The 24,704-nt window shown below is 40.0% G+C and overlaps 1 protein-coding gene across 1 annotated transcript in view; it reads left to right on the top strand.

The window, feature by feature from the left end:
* Positions 1–24,704, top strand: part of RPS6KA4 (ribosomal protein S6 kinase A4) — a 785,184-nt gene that overhangs the window by 737,985 nt on the left and 22,495 nt on the right. Inside the window, exon 12 of the mRNA XM_044075810.1 lies at positions 21,041–21,134. Coding sequence (XP_043931745.1) covers positions 21,041–21,134 — 94 coding nt within the window. The remainder of the gene's footprint in view (positions 1–21,040; positions 21,135–24,704) is intronic.

Here is a 24,704-nt window from a genome sequence, read left to right as displayed (position 1 = left end):
ACGCAAATAACTAAAAAGCGCAAGGAAAAGGACCGACACGCGCGGTCCGCGGTTTCGGCCGAAACCGCGGTTAAGCCAACCGCGAGTGTCTCGGTTTCGGCTGAAACAGAGTCCACGGTTCTTCCTTTGGCCGAAAGCTTACCTCCTACCGAGGCCTCATCCAGCATGGCTGAATCTGCTACTGAAATCCCACCCACTCTTGCAGGTTCACAGGATTTATCTGATACTATTCCTTTAGATATCTCCACTCCTGCACGTGGTGCTGCTAGGCCCCCTGCATCCATGTCGATTAAGGCTTTTGCCAGGGCTAAAGCAGCAAAATCTACCAAAACTGTGCCTGCTAAGACCCCCTCTCACAGGCCTAGCTCTAGTTCTCAAATGCTTAGTCTAGCAGAGGATCTCATTTCTTTGACCCGGGGATCCCAACCCCACCCAGACAGGGCCTCTCTCCCACCTCCAGAGAAGAAGCCTAGAGCAGAGCCCCCTGAGCCAGTTTCTTCAGATGACTCCTCTGATGAGTCAGATAATACAAATCCTCCAGAGGGCCCTTTTTCTCCTTATGAGGACTCTGATGCAGAAGAGTCCTTTCCTTCTGCCTCTCCGCCTGAGGAATTTTCCTTTGGGGAAACCTTGCATGCTATGAGGGAACAATTTCAATGGCAGGGACAGGATTTTTCAGACTCTAGGAAAAAGCTTAGAACTTTTTTGCATTTGCCACAGCATAGGCCTTTAGCCATTCCTCCAGTACTTACTGTTGTGGATGATGCATTTAATGATGCTTGTACTGCTCCTGATTCTCTTCCTCCGGCCCCTGCTAAGCCCGATAGGTACTACAGGGTTCCGGACACACATTATCATTTGTATAAGGCTCCTTTTGCAGATCCTGAAACTTATCTCCCAGGGACCCAAGGCTGTAGCAGCTACCACTGCCAAAAACCCCCTCCCCTCTGAAAGGGAATCTAGAGCCTTAGAGAGATGGGGTAAAAAAGTTTACACTTCTGCTACTCTTTCAGCTAGGGCCTTAAACTGTCAATTCCACATGATTCAGTATCAAGAATTTATGTTAGATCAGTTAACTAAAAAACTGTCCTCGGATGAACCATTAGACAAAAAATCTGTTCAGGAAATGGTACATAACATTCAGCAGGTCAGTAATCATTCCTTAAAATGCGGCTATGATGCACTGGAGGCTTCTTTTAGATCAGCTATGACTGGTACAGTGATCAGAAGACATGCATGGTTAAAAGAGCAGTCCTTACCAGACCATGTTAAATCAAAGCTCCTAGATGCTCCTATGGATAAGCTCAATTTGTTTGGCTCCCCGGCACAGCAGGTGCTGAAGAAGGTGGAAGAGAAAGCAAAATCTGTCCAGACAGTCAAGGATTTCTTGCAGGTCCAGCCTCCAAGGTTTAGTAGGAACTGGCCTTCCAAGAATTGGTCCTTTCCAGACACCTCCAGAGCCCAGAGAGGCAGGAATAGGCACTCAAGAGGAAGGGGTCAATCCAGAGGTGCCTACAGGGGACGTCAATGGCAGGCTAACAACCAGCGAGGTACTGCCACAGATCCAGCCACCACCACTTCCACAGGACAATCACAGTGACTTGGCTCTGGCACCGCCTACCAGGGAACAACTAGAAGCACCCTTAGGCGGAAAGCTAGCCTTATTTTCAGTAAACTGGCACTACATTACAGGAGATAAATGGATTTTACAGACAATAGACCAAGGTTACAGGTTTCACTTCCATACTCTACCAAGGAAGAGAGGAATGCCAAACCTACCTCCAAATCAGAAAGCAGAAGCTCTACAACAAATAAATCACTTACTAAGGATGAGAGCTATAGAAAGGGTACCGTCTATGGAACAGGGGCAAGGATTTTACTCCAGACTCTTCCTGGTACCAAGAAAAGAAAACCAATGGAGACCTATTCTAGACCTGTCCGCTCTAAACACATATCTCATTGTTCCAAAATTCAAAATGCTGACCCTACAGCAGCTTCTTCCCATGCTGGGCAAGGAGTCTTGGCTGGTAACTCTAGATCTCAAGGAGGCATACCTGCACGTCCCCATACGACCAAATTGCAGAAGATACCTCAGATTTCTTGCAGGATCAGAGCATTATCAATTCTCAGCATTGCCCTTTGGCTTATCTACTGCGCCCAGAGTATTCACGAAATTCCTGGCATCAGTAATGGCTCATTGCAGGCTTCAGGGAATTCAAATTTACCCTTACCTGGACGACTGCCTGTTACAAGCGGACAACAAAAACAAATTAACAAAAGATTTGGAAAAGGTCATTCATCTACTGCAAGCCCTGGGATACACAGTCAATATAAAAAAGTCAAGGCTGATACCATCCCAAAGGATAACTTTCTTGGGTGCAGAGATGGACACACCAAACCAAATGGCGTACCTAACAGTAGAAAAACAGAAGCATCTCCCTCTCTACTTCATGGCATTAACAAAGCAGAACCAGCTAACAGCAAGAAAAGTCCTGCAAGCCCTGGGTTACATGGCATCCTGCATAATTTTGATTCCACATGCCAGACTACATATGAGAAAGTTACAGTGGTACCTAAGGAATTTATGGTCTCAGCACAAGCACAGCCTAGAAACCCGAATTCCAATAATTCCATGCCTGAAGCAAGAATTCCAATGGTGGGCTCAGGCCTGTCAATCAAACAAAGGACTGCCCTTCCACAGTCCTCAACCAAGCCAGACCATCACAACGGACGCCTCAGACCTCGGTTGGGGGGCACACATGTTGGACAAGTGCATACAAGGCTTATGGACTCAAGACCAGCTGCACCTACACATAAATCAAAAAGAGATGCTGGCAGTAAAACTGGCAATTCAGACATTCAGACCATTTCTTCGACAGGGTCAATTGCTGATAAGGATGGACAACACCACAGTTATGTGGTACATCAACAAACAGGGAGGCACGCATTCATACCCTCTATGCCGGATGGCAATGGACCTCTGGAATGTGGCCCTGAGCTTCAACATTCAGTTACAAGCAATATTTGTACCAGGAAAAGAAAATATACTAGCAGACATCCTGAGCAGATCTACCACGGATGCCCACGAATGGATGCTGCATCCAGACATCTTCAAAACCATTACAGGGAAATGGGGACTACCAGAAATAGACTTATTTGCATCCCCACACAACCACCAATTGAAAAAATTCTGCACGAGGGCATACCACCCACTTGCTTGGAAGGTGGACTCCCTATCTTTCAGTTGGAAAAACCTGACAGCATATGCATTCCCACCTCTTCCTTTGATGCACAAGGTGCTATTGAAGATCAAAGAAGACCGTCCAAGGATCATCCTGATAGCTCCAGACTGGCCGAGGCAGCATTGGTACCCATTACTGAGGAGTATGTCTCGGGAACAAATATGGCCTCTGCCCCTAGTTCCCTTACTGTTAACACAGAACAACTTCAAAACCCTGCATCCAAACCTAAAAACACTGCAGCTGGCTGCCTGGAACATTGCTTAAGACAAAATAACCCAGATTTATCTCAAAGGGTTAAAGACATTATCTTGGAGGCTCGCAGACCCTCAACAAGAAAAAATTATTCAGCAAAATGGAAAAGATATCTCATTTGGAGTGCAGCAAAGGAGAAAATGTGTCACTGGTAAACATAGCTAACATCCTGGAATACTTGGCAGAGCTCTTCCACAATGGCCTGTCCTATTCTTCCATTAAGATTCATGCATCCGCTATTTCAGCAGAATACAACATGGACCCTCCAGTCTTCTCACATCCTCTGCTCAGGCAGTTTCTGAGAGGAATTAAAAATGTAAAGCCACCTAGGAAGCCACCATTGCCCGCATGGGACTTGAACTTTGTGCTAGAAAAGTTGACACTCCCTCCTTTCGAGCCAGCAGCAACAGCAGAATTACAATACTTATCATGGAAAACTGCTTTCTTGCTTGCAATCAATTCAGCAAGAAGGGTTTCTGAACTACAGGCATTAATGGCAGTACAGCCCTTCCTTATCTTCCATCAAGATAGAGTGTCCATGAGAACTAATCCTACTTTTATGCCAAAGGTGGTCTCCAGGGTATCTTTAAACCAAGCCATCCACCTGCCTACATTCTTCCCCAACCCACAGAACAAGGGAGAAAGACTGTTACATACCTTGGATGTACATAGACAATTGCGTTACTACCTGGACAGGACCAAGAGCAATAGAAAAACTGACCAGCTACTGGTAGCATATGCAACAGGAATGGAAGGAAAAGCAATTTCAAAACAGACAATCTCTAAGTGGATAGGAAATTGCATTAGATTTTGTTACTCTTACCATGGGAAGAAAACTCCAGAAAACATCAGACCTCACTCTACAAGGGCTACAGCCACTACCACAGCTTTTTTTAAGAAGAGTGGCTACCAAAGACCCAAAGACATTTTAGAGGCTGCTACTTGGAGCTCCGTGCATACATTTGCCAAGCATTATAATCTACCCTTATACTCCAGATCCCGAGCAGGTTTTGCCACTGCTGTTTTGCAAGGGATCCTAACTACACCATAATCTTATTACTCCTCCTCCCCCAGTTTGGCTATGGTATTCTACCCATTTGTAAGGACTGCAGATGCATCCTTGAAGGACATAGTACAGTTTTGTACCTACCATAAATGTAGATGTCCGAGAGGCATGCATCTGCAGTCAGGATTACCCTCCCTCCTTCCCCTCTGAGGTACTCCTACGGTATTTGCCCATCTTATAGCTAGCTGGGGGAATCTATTATGGTGTATTTGTTTGTATATATGTATATACATGTTTATTTTTATTTGCTCTTTCTTATTTGGAAACTTTTGCAATTATCCAAATTTAGCCTTCCTAGAGGGCACCTGGCATCTGGGGCAAGAAACACTGAGGAAAATGGCGTCGGCTGATACCTTTATACCCGAATAACTGCAGCTATGACGTCGGGTGAAGTGCGACATCAGCCGAGGCCAGACCCAGACTTTGGAATCCGGCCGACCGAAGGGCTGCCTGACGACAGGACAACCCATTTGTAAGGACTGCAGATGCATGCCTCTCGGACATCTACATTTATGATAGGTACAAAACTGTACTTTTTAGCAACCACACAGATATTAATGTGTTTGACTTGTAGGAGAGCCTCAATTTCTGACATCTTTCTGTTTAAACTTCCGGCTTTTAGTAGTGCCGCCATAATGTTGTCTGAATTTGGGTTTGAATTTGCTATGCAGGAATGCCCAGTAGGGAGAGACTGCCTAAAAATGCACTATGAGGACAGCAGTCTAACCAATATGCAGAACACTGTTAAGATGTGTAAGCCACCCATGCTGAAACAGGAAGTCTTGTCTTCCATCTCATCTCAGATTGACACATAATTGGATCCCCTTCGAATGACAGACTACTTAACCAATTGTTCAAGCCAATTACTCTTGTTTTGGTATTGTGGCATTATTGTTGGTGAATTCAAGACTCCAGTGTCTTTCATACTGCTAACATATGCATGGTAAGTTCCATCATGTTTCTCTCCATGTCCATCTGGGCAGAGTACCCCCTGGCCATTCATTTCCATATGGCCTCTGCTAAGTCATAGTTATATTTGTCTGGTTAAGACCTCAGGGCCCTTGTAATATCATGGATCCTGGCACCACACAAGCAACTTACAATCACCCTATTTTTGTCCAGTCTCATAAGTGTGGAGTCTGTATGGTTAACTGTAGTGTCACCTACTAACATTTACCTGTGTGGAAACAAGATTTATTGAGCCTTGCAGGCTTAGGCCTGCTTTCCTGATGACTGGTGATCTGTGCTGATCATCATTGTGTGATAGAAAGAGTAGGTTTTGCCTTGTCAGCTGGAGGCTAGTATTTTTAAAGGGTGTTGAACAGTGTGTCGAATGGTAGTTTAGCCGTGTGTTTGGGTGGGTAAATATACTGAATTTTGTCAATATCAAGTGTGTTTAAATAGAGGAAGTTTAAAGTAAGATAAGTGGGATTTCGTTGGGAGTGTGTGTACGTTTGCAGGTTTGGGTTAGGCAAAGGGCTAGATGAGGGCATAGTTTTTGTGCTGTATGTGTGAAATGGTAGTTTGTTTGATACACTGGTGATAAATGTTTTTATGTATGTGAATGTGTGAGAGTTTTTGTGGGTTGGGGTTAAAGTAAGAGCTAGATTGATGGCCAAATTTTGTGTTAAATGTTGATGGCGCATGTGTGTCCCAGTGTCTTGTGTAATGGTACTGCTAGGGAATGTAATTTTCATAAGGTAGTATGTAGGGTTTAGATTAGCACTGAGTAAATCCTAACCCTGCAACAGCTCCTGTCCTAGCCCTAATCCTGTATATTAATTTACAAAATACCCTTCCCCTAACAGTACAACTTTTCAGGCAAATCTGGTCTGAAGCTACTGTTAGAATTTGGGTTTAGCGATCAAAAAAAGAAACTATTTGTTTTCCTTTTTCAATTGCTTGGTGTTTCTTGCTTTTTTGTTTTGCAGTGACAGTTTTCAATTTGCCAGAATAGATGCATTATGCTTCAGTGCTTGTGCACCTCATTGTAGTGTCATATAATGTTATTACAGTATGTTTTAAGAGGCTTTGGCAAATTCTTCTTTACAGCCTAAACATAAATTATGGGCTTAGTGGTGTGTTCTGACTGATGTGATAGTGGTGAGGTGTGTAATGCTTAATGAAAGTTGCCTCAAGCGAAAGATGTGCATCCATATTTCTTAAGTATTTACTCACAGGGTGTACTATCAGTTGCAGCTCAGCTAGTCTGACAACTTATAGAACTTTAACCTGTGCTGTAAATGAGGAGGTAGCCTGATTTGCAGCTGATAATGTATCCTCACTTAGAAACTCTACTGTGATGTACCTTTGCTGTTCTATTTCATAAAGGTGGTGACCCAGTTGCCAGTAACTCTCTCTCTCTCTCTCTGTATGTCTGTCACTAATATATGTAGTCAGAAACTGTTACCATGTCAGTCTCACCAGTATCATAAGAAAGACTTGGGAGGGCTTTGCTGCATTACCTGTTTAAACATTTGAACTCGGTCTTTATCAGCATGGGTTCATGTGTTAGATCATGTTTTACAAACGTGATTGACTTCTGTGTAGGATTGTTGATGCCTTAAACAACTGTTTTCCAGGATATACTGTTTACCTTGACTTATCCAAGGCAGAAAGTATGGAGAAAAGTCTGTGTGAACAGTCAAAAGCACTCATTCTGTATATTATAAACTGTTGGTCTGAAGTAATGACACACACTGGATTCTGGATTTTTTTTGTTGTGTTTTAAAGTCTGGTACTGGATGCTTGTACATTCTGTTTTCATTTTTGTACTGAAATAATTCTGTACATTCCCAAAATATGTGAACCCAGAAACCTCTTTTTGAACCATTATATCTGCAATATATGCGTCTTGTCTGTGGGAACATTTTTCAAGCCTCCTAGGTGTATAGAAATATTTGTGTAAGGATTTCAATGAAAAATATGAAGTTTTCTGTAGTTTACATATCTAGGGTAAAAACACATTTCCCTGCACTGATGTTCTATATTTTCTTTAATCATTCACTCCATGTCGTCATTTACATTTATACTGTATTGTCTTCTCAAGGGAACAAAGTTTCATAAGGGTATATAAATATTTGTGCAAGCATTTCCATGCAAAAAAAATCTAAATTTTCTTGGTTTCAGTTGCATATTGAAAGTTAAGATACATTTCCTTCCACTGATCCCCCATTAATATCTTTAACCATTCACTCCATGCTTTTACCATTACACTGCATTATCTTCTATCTAATAGTTGCCTTGCATATGCTGTACTAATTACTCTGTTCATTCTCTGTTTCTGTTCTGGCCTCAGTTATAAAGCCTACTATTTGTAGTTTACCAAAATGAATTTGTTTACCAAGGTAGAATAGTGATCAGTGACTAGTTACAAGCTCAGCCCAGGTTACATCATAACTTAACAGAACAATGTACAGTATACAAATAACAGTGATATTTATGAGTAAACATAGAAAATCTGATTTGTACAGTTACATAATTACTATCCAACCTCCACATATCTTTCTTCTACACTAACAGTAGACTTGTATATGCAAGTTGATCTGATTCCTATAACCAAAATGATTGCCTACCATCCTCCCATTTTATTGCCTCAACTTATTGTTATCTTCTGATCCCCAGGTCTTGATTCATTGTTCTTTCTTTTCCAGTTACTCTCTACATTTTCTTCATAATCTTTATTATTACTGTAAACCTATTTGCGGGATTCTACTGTTACATGGTTTAACTTTCGTTAACTTAAATACTTGCTTAATAATTTTGTGTATATACTGTTGTCCATAATGCTGTTTGTACTAATTTCGTAGATCTGCCCAAATGTCCACTTGTGATTCAGTTTTTACCCTCTTTGGCACTAATACCTATCATGCTACTTCCATTTTGTTATATATGCCATGCTCTGAATCAGAAATGAGTGTAACTTTGGTGGCTGTATATGCTTCCACATCCGGACATCACTCTGTTCATTTTGTAGGTATTAGTTTTTCCCATTGCACTCTATTTTGTTATCCCAAAGAAGCTCCTTAATTTTCTTTTTCATATTCTTCCATCTTTTCTCTCTTGGCTAGTACATATAAGCTTGACTCACTTAAATAACTGGTGGGACTAAAACCATCTTAATTTCTTGTATCTTATTGATATCCATAAATAACAATCTCAGTAGTCTTGTCTTATCTTAATAATCCTGTTTGAATATGTCTTCCTATATTTCATTAGCTGCTTGCTCAACATCCCATTTCAGCCAGATTTCAAACAAACACTCCTTCCCTCACAAAAAAGGCAGTTCTCTGCCAAGTCATATGCCTGGGCATAATTCATTAATGTAGTCTTTGCTTCATTTGCTTTATATCCTGCTAAACTATTAAACATTTCAATTATCATGTATATTGTTTTATATTTTGTTCTGGATTGGCTGCAGTATAATGCCACCTGAGAAAAGAGTGGTTTTCTTTTTTGTATTTCTTCATTTATATTCAGTTATGTCTGATTGTCTTAGGCCCCTTGTTAATGGCTGTAAATACAAAGCAAAGAGTAAAGGTAAAAGTGGATATCCTGCCTAGTTCATCTTGTAAAGCTAAATGCTTTAGACAGCTCACCACTACTCATCATCCTAGCTTGTGCTGCTCTGTAGATAATAAATGTTAATGTCATGTTTATGGAAACTGTTGCCTTAAATTCTCAGCTCACCCTGTCAAATACTTTTCCAGCATCCAACCTATTATCATTGATGCATTATTATTTAATGCAGCCTTCTGAAATATGAGTTCTGTTCTTAGTATTGTCAGATATTTTCCCCTACATACTATAAACCCACACACTGATCCATGTCTCTTATTCTTGGAAATATCTTTGCCATTATGTTTACAATAATCTTCATAAACAATTTGTAGTCATGATTTAGAATCAAAATAGGTTTGTATGACCCTAGATGAAGAGGATCTTTGCCCTCCTTTGGTGTAACTACTACCACTGCTTCTTTCCAAGTCAAGGGCATATCTGCTGCCACAAAATATTTGGTAAAAATACTGTCCAGACTTGTATTACCTCTTGCTCCTTCTTTTTCCACACTTCTGTTGGAATTCTGTCACTAGCACATTTTTTTTCTGTGCATGCTGGTTTCTGATTGTTTCTTTAATTTCCATTATTTTTGATGTTTAATACCCTCTCTTTCTACTTTTAACAGAGGGGCTACCATTGTCTCAAATGTGTTACTGTTTCCTGTGTGTTGCACTCAGCTGGGACATTTTGCTTGTATTTTCCTCCACCCACTTTTACCGTACCATTCTCATAATTCCTGATTTAGTTATCCTTTCAACCTTTTGTTGCGTCAGTCATTGAGCCAGCAATATGATTGCTCTAGGTTTACTGTCAAAAACAGTTGCCTTAAAGCATTGCTCTATGTTCGTTCATATTTAAATTCTCTTGCACATACTTTCTAGCTCCTTTTGATTCTCTTCAGCCTGTTGTGATCCACTTGTTCTTTTTGTTTTTTTTAAGTCCTTTGCAATTTAATCTCTTTAAGTACTTGCTGTGATTCCTATTCCATTTGCTGCCATTGTGACCACATTTCTAGTCTTCAGTTTACAAGTATCACATTTTTGCAAGCTGTATACAGTTTAGGTTCAAATTTAATGACATTTCAGTTAGTCTGATCTACCACATCTTTAAACATCTTCTTTTTCAGTAGTAGTATTGGAAAATGCGAGTGTTCGTTACAGTAGACTTTTACTTACTTAATTTGTATAAGGTGCGTGGTCTGACAGTATCACTAGATGCATTTTCATGGTTCATACCATGTTTCTAAAGTATTCTTTCAGTGTTTTAACATCTATGTAGTCATACCCAAGAACCATGTTTTGCTGAAATGTGTATTCCACTTCATTGTCATATTTTCATTACATCAATAAGCTTGAATACATACAATAGTTCTCTTATCAGCCCTCAGCCAGTATTGTATAATATGTTGGCTTTCCAGAGATGTCTTATTTCCTATACTATTTCAGTCTCCAGCTACTACCATACATCCATGATAAAAGGCTATAATTTCTCCCATAATATTCTTTATTTGCCTCACTGCTTTTGGTGGAGTATATTGTGAAGCCATTATAATTATTACACATGTGATACGGCGGTAGCGTTGTTGCCTCACAGCAAGAGGTTCTCCCGTTCGATTCTCGGCTGGGCTTGGGAGTGCCTTCTGTGTGGAGTCTGCGTGTCCTCCCCACGGTTGGGTAGCGTTTGAAAGACATGCGTGCGTAAATGGGCATGCCTTCATTGAAGGTTAGGCGTCGAGCTGGCACCTCGGCGTTTCATAAAAATCTACTGCCAATCATTAGCGGACCGGAGTTCCACTGTGGTGACCCCTTTTTTCCCGGTGGAAAAGCCGAAAGACAAACAACAACACATGCCAACAACCTCTTGCCACTATAAATATTCCCTGCCTGTTTTTCATTTATTCTTTAGTCTTTATTTCTGTATCCTTTTAGTTAATATTAAGGCCCTTTTATTTTGCACTTTGCTCCAGCAAATAAACACTCCTTCCCAGTTCTTTAAGGTTCAGATGCATTTCCTGTAGCATTATTTGTGTATTACTACTGTAAATATTAGCATCTTATCCTGATTTTCCCTGTCAACCAACCGACTAACATTCTAAACTAATAATTCAGATTATGCTACGGTAAAGCCTGTATGCTGTTCTGCTTAACTTGTCTTTCTGTTATAAACAGGTCCTTCATAATCTGATTCTGTTACTTTTGTGTAGCATTGTCCCAACTAAAACTTTTGTCTTGTTAGAACACAAATCCTCCCGCTTGAAACATTAGCATATTAACTATGTACACATTTTTTCATGGCAACAGAGCTGACACTGTCTGCAAACAACAGTGCAGTGCTTCTTCCAGTCATCTCTAATCAGACTTGAACCCCGATTTACTCATTTGGACTAGAGATGACCTATAATAAATCACTGGTGTGTGTATTTCACTAATTTATTTCTGAAGCTGTCCTTCAATCCTTATGTTACTGGGTACTTGCGTATTATCGCAACCACATTCGTAAGCAACTCACTCGACGTTTCGATAAACAGTGAACTGGGGAAAGATTTTTTTTCACTGAAAGGGTCACTTTTATACCAACAGATTTATTTGATGTGTGCTCGGAGTTGTTTACAGAGCTGCGATTTCCTGTTTGTTTTGAAAATAACCCTAGTGGGATAGAAAGTCAGATGACTTACCCAGTTTGCTCGTATTTGCTGTGTTTATCACAAATATGCAAGCGGCATTAGCGGCTATACTTATCGGGCAAATGTGAAAAACAGGTTTGTTTTTTTTCTCAGCCAAGTTACAGTAATTCACCCAACCCCATCATGTTTTTCTCTTATTTTTTCCTCTTTTCTGACTGCTGCCTCGCTTCTCTGAGTTGTAATTATGAAGTAATGCTGTCTCAACACTCCCTTTCGTTCACGGAAGCTACCTGAACCGTTAACAGGAACGGTTAAAGAACCATATTGTGGAAATAATGTCATGGCATGTTTGTCATTAGCCGAACAGCTGCATGACAGTGAACAAACCATAAAGCTATTTATCTGAGATCTGTTTACTATGAGATAATGCAAGTAGGCAGTAACTCATTTTCATCCAAGACACTTAGCAAAAATCTCTCCAATCAGATCAAGTGTACACATTCCGTGATTCCCTTGTTTTGCTCTTTCTTTCTGACTAACTTTTACGGTTATCCAACGAGGTTGTAGTTGAGGGCACCTTGAGTTCTTCACAGACCCAGGATTTCTTTTCTGTTTACAAGAAGAGCCGAGTGTGTTGCTTAAGAATGTGGTTGCGATAATACATAAGTACCTGTTGCTGGATAAGCAGGCTGTCTACATGCCTTCATTTTATATATTCTTTTCTACATGCATTCCTCAGTTAGTGCACCTTTTTAACATATCACCTCTAACTATCATTATACATTTCAGAAGTAAGCTGTAGCTGTTTTTAAAAGGTCACGTTTAACTGTCCAGACACAGAGATTCTACCCTGCTCCAGTCAAACACAACTTGTCAAGAAGGCAAGTTGCATTCTAATATCACTGGAAGGCAGGTTAGTATACAGACTGAGAATACCCCACTCTGAGGCCTGTTAAAAATGTGGCTTTACCCAAACAGCATACAAATGAAATTAAGTATTTTCTAACTGGCACTTACTGATTTTGATTATTTTAAAAAGTTTTCCTTGCCCATATGTCCCTTAATCATTGTAAAGGGCTGACTGCATTCTTTTCCAAATAAAATTCCAGAAACATAAATCATGTTGTGGCAATAGATTTTATTCAGAATAGGATTTAGCAGCTTACTGAGATTACACAAAAGCAAATCTAAAATGGAAGATAAGTGGCTAACTTATGTATATCTACAAAGTACAAACCAGCAGTTTCTTAGCTGTTACATCATGCAGTCATCATCTAAATGACAACTCAGATGGTTATATTTCTAGAAGGTTAACATCTCATGACAAAATTACTTTTTCATGCTCACAATTTCAGTAATTTACCTTCAATTATTTAAAAAGGTCAACTCACAGTGGCAGACTTTCTCTCTCTGCAGTGTTTCACATTGCAGTTTTTACAACCAAACCATAACTGTGTTTTTTATCTGTGCTTGCAATAAAAAGTTGTAGCATGGTCTCTGAAAAATTCTGCTGGGTAAAAAATCCACTGCAACAATATGCATTTCCAGTGCATTATGTTTGTGAATCTTGGCTTTTAGTCAACATACCTGCCTCTTCATTTTTGTATGCATTATCAGACCTAACTTTATGCAATACGGCCTATTGGTTTTATCACCTAATATATTAATTTCCTTCTTCATTTGTTATTCATTTACCCCTCCTCCTTAGCCCACTGTCATAGTACCTTAAAAAAGACAGCATAGCACAGTTTACACATTTGAAAATAGGGACTATTTTAAGACAACTTCAGTATAGCGCTCACTTTCAATTAGATATGTGTTTAAGTAAAATTTGAGATATAATAATTTTATTACATTCATATTGTTCACTCTCCTGAGATTCTCTATGAGAGACCTGGTTAAAACCTACCACTACAGACAATGAAGTACTACCTCCTGGGTATAACATACACATGCTGGACCGTTCTTCCAGGAAGGGGGGTGGGGTAGCTATACTCTATAAATCAGAGCTGAAGGTAACCACAGATGTAGTACAACCACCTCAGATTAACAACTTAGAGATTCTAGCCACCAAACTGCAACTTAACAAAAGTAAATGCATTTATATCTTCTGCATGTATATTCCTCCAGGTAACAGTATAGCTTCACTTGAAGACACCTTACACTGGATGTCAAGTCACTACCCCCAAGAAACCCTACTTCTCGGAGACTTCAGTATAGACTGGGCCACCTGTTCATCGGAATCCCCAACCACCCATATTAACCTACACTCATTTATGCAAATCATTAACACCCCCACTAGGGTAGGTAAGCCCAACCAAAAAGAAAGCATACTTGATTGGGTACTCATTAATAGTCACCCCCATCTGTACACCTCTGGTACCCTCCCCTATAGTCTAAGCGATCACCATCTCACATATATAATTAAGCACAAAGCTATCAATCCCCAACAACCCTTACTAAGAAATGTTAGAAATAACAAAAACTTTGACTCAGCCAAATTCCAACAGGAACTAAAATCATGTAATTGGTCTATTTTAAAACCCCTCCCCTTAGAGGAAGCAGTTGTGTACTTTAGCAATAAATTCCTTGAGATCCTTGACTTACACGCACCTATTTGCTCAAAAAGAACAAAGGCAAAATCTGCACCATGGCTTTCAAAAGAGACTAGACTCAAAATTAGCCTTAGAAACAAAGTCTGGGCTTTATGGCGTTCAACTAAACATCCCCAATATCAGATTAAATACAGGCAACTTAGGAACAAAACTAAAAAAATTCACACTACAAGACAAAAAAACAATACTACTGCAAATTACAGACAGAAAATCAAAATAACCCCCAGAAGTTTTGGGCAGGATTGAATAAACTACTACACCCTGGACAAACTACTACCCCTGTCCCAGTTGCCACTACTGATAAACCCCCAGAGGAGGCTTCAAATAGTTTTAACCGATTCTTTACTGAGACAATTCAGGCCCTAGTCAGCCAACTACCTCCTAGCTCCCTTGGCCCAGAAAGTACCACCTCTAGAAACCTACTCTCATTTAGTTTTCAACCTGTCACCACATCACTTATCCATACCCTAATCAAAAAACTAAAACCCACCACACTATCGGCTGACCAATTTCCTGCTGAATACCTGCAAAAATCAGCTGATGCTATTGCATACCCGGTATCGATACTTATCAATCGAACCATAGAAGAAGCTAAAATTCCCACTATCTGGAAAATATCCTATGTAATCCCACTCCATAAAGGAGGTAGCTCTACTGAATTCTCCAATTATATAGGCCTGTAGCTATACTCTCTCCACTTGCAAAGATTATAGAAAAATGTATTCAGAGACCGTTCATGCACCACCTAATCCGTAACCACCTCATGGCAGATACCCAGCATGGTTTCAGACCTCTTCACAGTACTACCTCAGCCCTACTAGCCTTTACCGACACCATAAACCATAATCGAAACAATAACCATATTTCTTCAGCCCTCTTCTTTGATCTCTCCAAGGCATTCAATGTGGTTGACCACCAACTATTAATCCACACCCTGCAAACACTCAGTCTGGATCCTAAAGCCTTTAATGGTTTAAATCCTATCTAAGTGGTAGACAGCAGGCTGTTCTGTGGCAGAATAAACTCTCTAACCTACTACCCAACACCCTTCGAGTACCACAAGGCTCTATACTCGGGTCCCTGTTATTTTCCATTTTCATCAACGATATGAATACTGTCATCCTGAAAGTCAGCTGTATCCAATATGCTGACGACGACTACCCTGATTTGCTCGGCCACATCCTAGGTAGAGTTACAGTTAGCCACCCAGACCACCTCTAACACAATAGAAAACTGGCTTTCCCAACGACGTCTGATTCTAAATCTAAAAAAACTAAAATGCTGTTATTACCTACACAAAGATCTACTGTCGTTAACTTTATAATAAAAGCAAATGATGGAACAATGATCTCCCCTGACCTCTCCACTAAACTATTGGGTGTTATAGAAAATAATCTAAAATTCGACCTACATGTTAACCAACTGATCAAAAACCATCAACAAAAAACTAGGATCACTTTACAGAATAAAAGCCTTCCTAACCCCCCCCCAGCCAAAGTTGCCATAGCTCGATCTCACCTTCTCTCTACTCTTCTGTATGCAACGACTCTTCTCTCTAATGTTAACAAGACTATCATGTACAAACTCTCAATCTGTTATAACCACATTGACAGGTTTGCCACTGGGCTGCCTTTTAGGACACATCACTGCATCAATCTAATCCAGCTTGGATGGCTTGAACTACCCAGTTTAATACTGTATAACCAATTGATTATGGCCCATAAAATCATATATAACCCTAACAATTCCCCTGCACTTAAAGATCTTGTCACCCTCTATAATAATCCTAGACTGCTGCGCTCCTCCAACAGACTCCTTATTCAGATATGTAAAACTAATAACTCAGCCAGTGACTCACTCTTCATAAATTCTGTAGGTAGATCGTGGAACTCTCTACCAGCTGATATTACCTTACTCTCTTCACTTGGTCAATTCAAAACTTAGGCTCAAACACCACCTGGGAACAAACTGGCTGTGTCACTGTATCAAGCCTGGTTAACCTGTCTCTGGAATGTGTAAATCTGCTAGGTTGCCTACTATGTAATTTTATCCGATTCTCTTGCTGAATAACACTACCTGATGATTTGTTATAATGTTTGCTCTTCTAATCACTGAAAATATTCTATATGTAATTTGTATTGTCTGCCCATCTAATCTCTGTAAATAATATATTTCTTATTTGTAATATGTGACATGTTATGATGATGATTTGTTATTCCATGGAGCTTTTCTCCCTGGGCCTCCGCTGAAAATGGACATGCATCCAGTCGGACTATCCCGGTCAACAAAAGTAAAATAAAAATAAATAAATACATGTTTTTATATGCAGTACTTAATGATTTCAGAGATTTTAATGCATCATTAAGAGTGCAACTCATATTTGAAGTATATGTCATCCTTTTTCATATAAACATGTATATTTAAGTACTGTCCTCACTAAAGGTTTCTAGTGCGTTGTTTTTAACAGAATCTCTTACTTTTTAATACTGTTTCATCTCCTTTGTTTCATCGATCATCTTATTTTGGAAAACAAGAAAGGGCTTTGCAGGAAATCTCTCCCTTTAAGTGTCCATAACTTGCTGTCCTAAATTTTTTTTTTTTTAATTTTTTATTTATTTATTTATTTATTTATTTTGTTGCTTGTTCCCTCACAACCTTTACCTGCCCCAGTTCTTCTATTTCTTGTGCCTGTCAAAGGTTAGTGTGGGTTTTTAATGCAAGGATAGAAAAATCAAAGTAACACAGTAACCTGAAACGGGGTTTCCTTTTTCAGTAGTGTTTTATTTAGGGAAGAGCAACATTTCTGTTACTTCATGTTTACAATGAAAAATCATTATCCACATTAACCCATGTGCATGCATCCTTTAAGATTGTTCCCTTCTTCCATAAAATAGAAGGGATTTCCTCCTTTAATTGGTATGTATGCATCATAATATAGGTCTAGACTGCTTCTTCGGTCTCAAATAAGGAGTATTTAGTCTGTGCTCTTTCTATTTTAATATCGGCAGTAGAAAGTACAGTCCACATGGCAAGACATTTTCTCATTTTGCAATCCTTACCTTTGGTGGTTTGTTGAACTGCTGTAATCTGTCCTTGAGGGCATCTAGTTTCTGAGCAATTTGTTCGTTTTAATTGCTCTTCCATTTTTTCCTTTCATCTCCTTTTCAGCAGTTTGTTTGCCAGTATTTCCTGAGTGTCTAATTATAACATCATCTGTTTCCTGCAGCGCTTTATTTGTACAAGTTCCAACAGAGAACCACTTATCCTGAAACCAGAGTATATTTAGTCAGTCTTTCTCTTTAGAGTGACTGAAGAGTTTTCCTTCATCAGCTGATGTTATAATTTGATTTTTGTAGCTCTGCTCTACTGCACTGCTTTCAATCTCCTGAGTTTTTACAGTTGCTCTCTATTTTACTTTTTTTCCTCTTTCCTGAACTTCTGGATGACTGAGACACTTTAGCTATTAATGTTGGTTAACAATGTACAGTACTTTACAGGGTTTTGCATTTTTTTAATGCTCTCTACACAGAGCTTGCTCTAGCTGCTTGTACTACTGCCACCATCTTGGAATAGGTTCATAGGTAAGTACCAAGTTAACTGCCCTTGCCAACCATTTTAAGCCTATCCAATTTATCATTTTATAGTCAAAATGACCTGTCACATTTGGTTATAGATTGGCTTACCCATTCCATGAGCGATAATTATATAATACCCCTGATGAGAATAACTGGGATCATACCGTAGATAATTTGAGGGGACCAGTGCATGGGATAAAAAATTTTGGAGTTACCTATGTTCATTAGTAGTACAGGTTGCAGTCCTGGGGTAAATTTTCTGTTTTCCCATCCATAGATCTAAGTTACGCTTGAAAATGTTGGACTTTATTTTATGTGGATGAGGAGTCAGTTCCACAGCAGTGGTTTCCTCTGTGAGATATACCTGCCCCTCCAAACCATTCTGTTGATGTTGTAGAAGAGGTTTAGATCCCTAGACAGAGTATTTCTGATACCATTTGGCTTGCTGGTGTACAGTAAATGTATCAGAAATGGGTCAGAGGATGCCCTGTATGCCAGACATGGGTCAGCTTTTTGCAATCTGTAGGATACAGAGTATAGCAACAAGGCTTTGAAGTCCATCCATGTAGGACATCTTGTTTAGGCCTTGTATACTTTTAGTAAGGTATCTCTGTGGATATTCCAGTTGGTACATGTGTCAGGAGAAAATGCATGCCAAAGGGGGATATTATATTCAATGATTGGCCTAATGAGGGCCGAGTAAAACGGGACAATGACATCCTTACATCTAAACATAATCTCTCTTTTTTTATAGGCTATGCAATATAGAAGGACTTTCTTACAAAACAGACAGCCACATTGATCAAAAGTTAGGTCACTATCTATACAAGTTCCCAAATCCCGAGCAATGGTCAAAAGTTAGGTCACTGTCTGTACAAGTTCCCAAATCCCGAGCAACTCTGTCAACTCTTAGGGGCATATTGTTAATGTGGTAGTTGCCTGAGGAAGATGAGGATTCAGTGACTATTTCTAGCTTGCAGTCATTTCCAAACCGTAGTCATCCAGAGTCTGTTGGTATTGCCTTTTACTTAAGAAAAGTAGATGCCAAACAGGAAAGGTCTCAGCACAGAACCCTGAAGGACTTCACTGGTGACTGGTCTCTTTGGAGAGGTAACTTCCCCTATTTTGATTATCTGGGTTCTGTGAGCCATTTAGCAATCCAATGAGTGCCATAGGGGTTTATTCCCAATTTATTCAACTTTTCTAATATGCCTGAGTCGGGAATTATGTTAAAAGCTTTGGCCAGGTTGAAGTATGTAACGTGTACTGTTTTGCCATCAGGTGCTTTGGTGACCTTTTCAAAAAATCCACTAGGTTTAGTAAGTGTGACCCTGCCCTTGACGATTCCAGACTGAGACAGGTGCAGTATTTGGAGGCTCCCTATGTCTTGATTAATTCCATAAGTCTTTCCATGGCTTTGCATATGAGGCTGATCAAACTTGTGCGTCTGTGAAAGGTCCTTCCTTATGCAGGGGAATGATTGTAGTTTTTCTCCATTCAGTTGGTACAAAACCTATATGGAAGCTGAGATTGAACAGTGTTAGGGTTGTGACTAAATTCTGCTTCATGCTATTTAAGATGCATTCAGGGAGTTTGTCAGGACCCATCGATGCAGTATTTTTAGCTTCTTGTAGCACTTTTAGGACTTGGTCTTGTGTGATAGCTGGAGGTGAGCCAGTTTCAGGTACATCTAGGGGGACAAAGGGAGGGGAGAGAGGGGTAAAGTTAGAGCTAAATTTATCTGCCAGTGGGTTTGTTGCATCTTCAGCCTCAGTGTAGGCAACATTGTTCATAGTCAGCTCGAAGCATTGTTCTTTTGAGATTAAGAACATAATTAAAATAATTAAAAATGCCTTGTCGTTATGTTTGGCTTAGATAGCTATTTTAGTGTCAAGCTTGTCTTTACTTGATTTTATTAAGCTCATAGGTTCATAGGTTAGTACTAAGCTAACTGGCCTTGCGAGCCATTTAAGCCTAGCCAATTATCCCTTGTGAGACTCAAACCCTGCACCTTGTGTTTATAAGCAAACACCTTAACCATTAGGCCACCCTCCCAATCCTCCCAGCTCCTGAGTTTATTATATTGAGAAGGGTTCTAACATTCTAAGAATTACTTAACTTTTGGTCAAAATTATTTTTTTTTCTTATAAAGCTTGTTGGTATTATGGTTCCACCATATGGTTTGTTTCTGGGGATTGCCCTGCGCTTGTTCCTAAGGGATACAGCTGCATCTGTGCAGCCGTTTACATGTTGGTATAATGTGGGGGTATATATTTCTGTATATTCAGTGGAGTTGACTGCGTTTGGTGGAATCCTTATCCCCAGTCCTTCCTTGACTGCTTTGGCAGTTGTGGTCATCTGTGCCAACATTGCTCCCTTCCTTGGCAAGTGTTCTTTACTACAACATTGCAGTTTTGCCTTTTGGTTAGTTCTTATCCAATGCTCAGTCTTCTCCGAAGTGCTTCACTGACCATCTTCTTCCCTGGTGTTTTTGTTTGGGTTCATCCCAGTCCTAGGAGCCATAAAAGTAGGCCTTCCATGTAAAATATAACTGATAAATACTTAGTATCAGTTGATGTAGTTGATGTACAAACTAACTCTTAAAGTCAAGAATACCCTCCTGTCATCCCCTAGAGATGAGTAGTATTTCCAGTTGACCTTTATAGAAGAATTTTCATACAAATCAGTCAGGATTGTAGTTGAGCATTTGTTACTGGCTGGGCAGTCCAGTCATCATTGTTCTTGAGTTGCAAGGGAGAAAACTAATGATCATGGAGGACAAGACTACTCATGTAGTCAGCGAGTGACATTAGTATATGCTTCATCAAAGGCACACATTTTTCCTCCACTGTAGAGGCTTTTGGAAAAACAATGTCAAATGCTGTTTGGTGGAGAGGATAATTCCAACCATTGTACCCATCAAGGAATGTTTTCTCTCTCTCTTTGCAAATCATTTGGCAGGGTAAGAATGATTTGGTTATATTGTTATTACTTGCTGTGTTTCATCAAAATTGTCCAAACTGTATACCCAGACATGATAGCCTTATTTGTTAATGTAATTTTACTTTTTAAAGAAGTTATCACCAGATTTTTTTTTTCTTTTGCAGGATGGAAACAAACACTCAGCGAGAAATAGCAGCACTTAAGCTCTGTGAAAATCATCCTAATATTGTGAAGTTACATGAAGTCTACCATGAGCAGGTACTCTTCTGTCAGTGATGCTACATTTGCCATTATCAGTGTTATATGTTCATGTGTTCTCACCCCCCCCCTTCTGACATACTCATTCATCTCTCAGTTCAGCATCTCTTCAATGTTTGTTGACAATTCTTGGAGAACTTTTCATGAAAAACCTCTGACTCATCCTGGGTCTCCTTCAGACATGAAGTCTATAACAAGAACTTTTATATTAATTCATAGATTTTGCATGGATTCCTTAGTTACCAAATTAGAAAGAATGAACCACAGACAGCATGTCTGTGTGACTTTATGAAAGTGAAATCAGGTTATCCTTTCACTAAACAGACCTCTCCACATAGTTGGCTAATCCCATTTTTTTTTTGTAACTACAGCAAGTATTCTGGCTGGTTAGGTTAGATCTACTCCAGCAGAGCAGACGCCATGACTACAACTTTGTTCAGAAACGTATGTCCCCATAGTGTTGATGAAGGTACCAGATGGGCATCCATTCCCTCATTCTGTAAAGTTGGAACACGATTTTCTGCGGGTATCCTACAGAACCATACTGTAGATCATACTTCTAAAAGTGCAGCTAGTAACACTGAGCAGCTGTTTGATAGTCATTCCATTTATTTTCGCATACTTACTTTGTGTTCCTTCTATATGTTAGCTTGGCATAGAATTGCATAGCTCCAATAGTATTCTCTGTGCACTTGCTTATATAGTGAGACATGGTGCACACTCCTTTATGGACAGACTGTGTTATGTAATGTTGGCTCAAGGCTGCATCCTTTTGTGCCAGTAGGGATATCCAGCTGCTGCAAAGTTAAGATTTAGTCAGGGTACTGATGTTCACCACTAGTACCTTGTTTAATTCTTATGGTAGTCTTTCTCTATTCAAACACCTTTTTTTATGGTGAGTGTAATCCCCTACCATAAAGCCCAGCAGCTGTATATCAATAACGTACTTATCAGCCAGTGTCCAGTTACCTGACATTACATATGTTGAGAAAAAGCTGAATCTAAAATCTGTCAACCTGCCAAACATGAACAAAGGATTACTACACCAAATATAGGTTCACTGACAGGGTGCAATTTGGAAGAGGATGACATAATGTTAAGAAGTTGACTGGACATCATATGCGTCCTATAGACAAGCTGGAAGGACGGAATGTCATCAGAATTAGTGATAAACTTGTGTCAGTTAAACACCAATGTAAAAATTGGGCAATATTTGTAATCTCAACATAATACAGAAAAGTTGTGATGGCAAGGAAAGGTACTTTCAGAAAGCAGTTGCAGAATCTCCTAGAATAAAGCAGGTTAATGTGAGGTGGTGGGTGGCGATAATAGGAACGTAAATGCTCATTTCTGGACAAGCAAAACAGGATATGAGGAGTGTTTGAGTATACACGAGATGAGACGATATGAATAAAGAAGGAGAAGATATTTTATGCTTCTTTCTGTCAAATGGCTTGATGATGGTCTACACATGGTTCAGTAAAGAGATAAGTCGCAAGATCACTTCATGCAACTCTGATAAAAAAAGATCATTAGGGTAGAATCAAAGATTTTGAAGTCTTGCCCAGCAAAACATTCAGCCCACAGCATGACCCGTTGGTGGCCACAGTTGGCTACAGTTAGTCATCATAGAAGGCTCTAAAGTCAACAGAGGCCAGGTTAAAGACCTGGAAGTTGCCTGGAATGAAAGCCCAAGAGTTCAAGGAACTACAAAGGGCTCTAGCACTTCAGGAAGAAGAAACAGGTGGAGTAGAAGAAACTTTCAGCATATCAAAGCAGCATTTGTGTTTTAGAACAGAGGCAACCAAGCCAGGTGTGGAAGTGAAGTACATAAGGAAAACTTGTGATGGAATGCAGAAGTTAAAAAAATAAGGAGTGCAGGGAAAATGGCAGATAAAGACAAAGTAGGCTAAGGAGGAATACTGACTAAGAGCGCAGTTACGATAGCAAAGAACAAGACATGAGATATGCATGCTGAATGTCTTTTGAAAGTGACTCAACAGATGCCTCAAAGAAATTCTTTCAGGTTGCAAGGCAGATAGTCATCAGAGTCCATATATAATGGATGCCAGCAACAACCTGTTTACCAGTCAACAGGGCATCAGAGGCAGATGGAAGGAGTGCTTCCAGCAACCTCTGAATGAAGAAAACCCCATGTAGGATGTACTGCCATATACACAGCTAATAATTAAAAGGGAAGAACAACACTAAGAAAATGAAGTCAAAGAAAGCAGCGGGCTCAGATGAGATCACTGCCGGTATAATTAAGATGTTGGGTGAGTTAGAGGAAAAATAGCTCCTAAGGGTACTCCTAGCAGTATGGAGAGAAATGCATATCCCAGATGACTGGAGAATAAGCATACTAGGACAAGTGTTCGGGAGTGAAGGGGGCATTCACAACGGTGGTCAGTACAGAGGTCAGACTTCTGTCACACTACATGAGTGCTGGAGACTGTGATTGTTAAATGAATACACAGAGTAGTAGAAAGTGAGATGGGAGATGAGCAGTTTGGATTCAAATAGGGTTGTATTACAACTGACCGGATGTTTCCAGTGAAACAAGTAGTGGAGAAGAATCTGCATATGAGGAGAGAGTCCAGCTGAACAGTCCTAGACTTGGTGCAAGCATATTGCATGGTCCCAGGAAAGCTGACTTGGGCAGTCTTGATGGTTGGTAAAATTAGTGCAGGCTATATACACGGACCCAATGACCCTAGTATAATCAACTCAATGCTGGTTCATATGGGTAATTGGCTACAGCAGTAAACAGGTTAGAGAGGAGTGATCAAACTAAGCTGCTATATGCGGAAGGTGTATCATTGCAGACAGCCTCTGAACAGGAACCTCCTGCAAGTCATAGGGGAGTGAAATGCAAACCTGAAGGCACATGGGATGAAATTGCTACAGACAAGACTGTTTCAATGTCAGCCAGTGGGGAAGCTCAGAAGAAGCTGAAAATTGAGATAGAAGGGAAGACAGTACAACAAGTTAACTTCAAGTATCTGGGATGGATAGTTGAGGAGGAAGGAAGTCTGAATGAGGAGGGCAAAGCTAGAATCAGAGGGGCTGCAGTCAACTGACACACAGTATCAGTGGTAGTGTATGACAGAAGAATGCCAAAGAAGATAAAAACTCAGGTGTACAAGACAGTAGTGCTTTCAACTACTACTATATGGTACAGAAACCTGGGCAGTAATGACAGAACAGTTGAGGAAGCTAGAGATGATGGAGATGAAGTGCCAGAGGTGGGTGGTAGGATGCACGCTGAGGGGCGGAAGAAGAAATGAGGAGAAGCTAAAACAGCTTTAATTGCAGAGGTCAAAGAGAAGAAATTAGTGATTTGGGCACATGTGCAGGAAAGCAAAAATGATTTTGTGAAGATTTGGAAGAGACTGGAAGAAGGCAAGAGGAATTAAGGATATCCAGCTGAGAGGTGGGTGGATTGCATCAGAGAAAGACTTGCAACAGTTAGGCATGACTATCAAAGAAGTTAGGAGAGTGGCACTGCAATGAGTGAGGAGGGGATAGTTGATGGAACACCTGGGGATCCTGTACAAAATAGAGGAAAAA

The sequence above is a fragment of the Protopterus annectens genome, chromosome 6.part1 (genome assembly GCF_019279795.1).
Source record: "Protopterus annectens isolate FY-2018-M chromosome 6.part1, PAN1.0, whole genome shotgun sequence".
Classification (NCBI taxonomy): domain Eukaryota; kingdom Metazoa; phylum Chordata; order Ceratodontiformes; family Protopteridae; genus Protopterus; species Protopterus annectens.
This window is presented reverse-complemented; position numbering and strand designations above follow the sequence as displayed.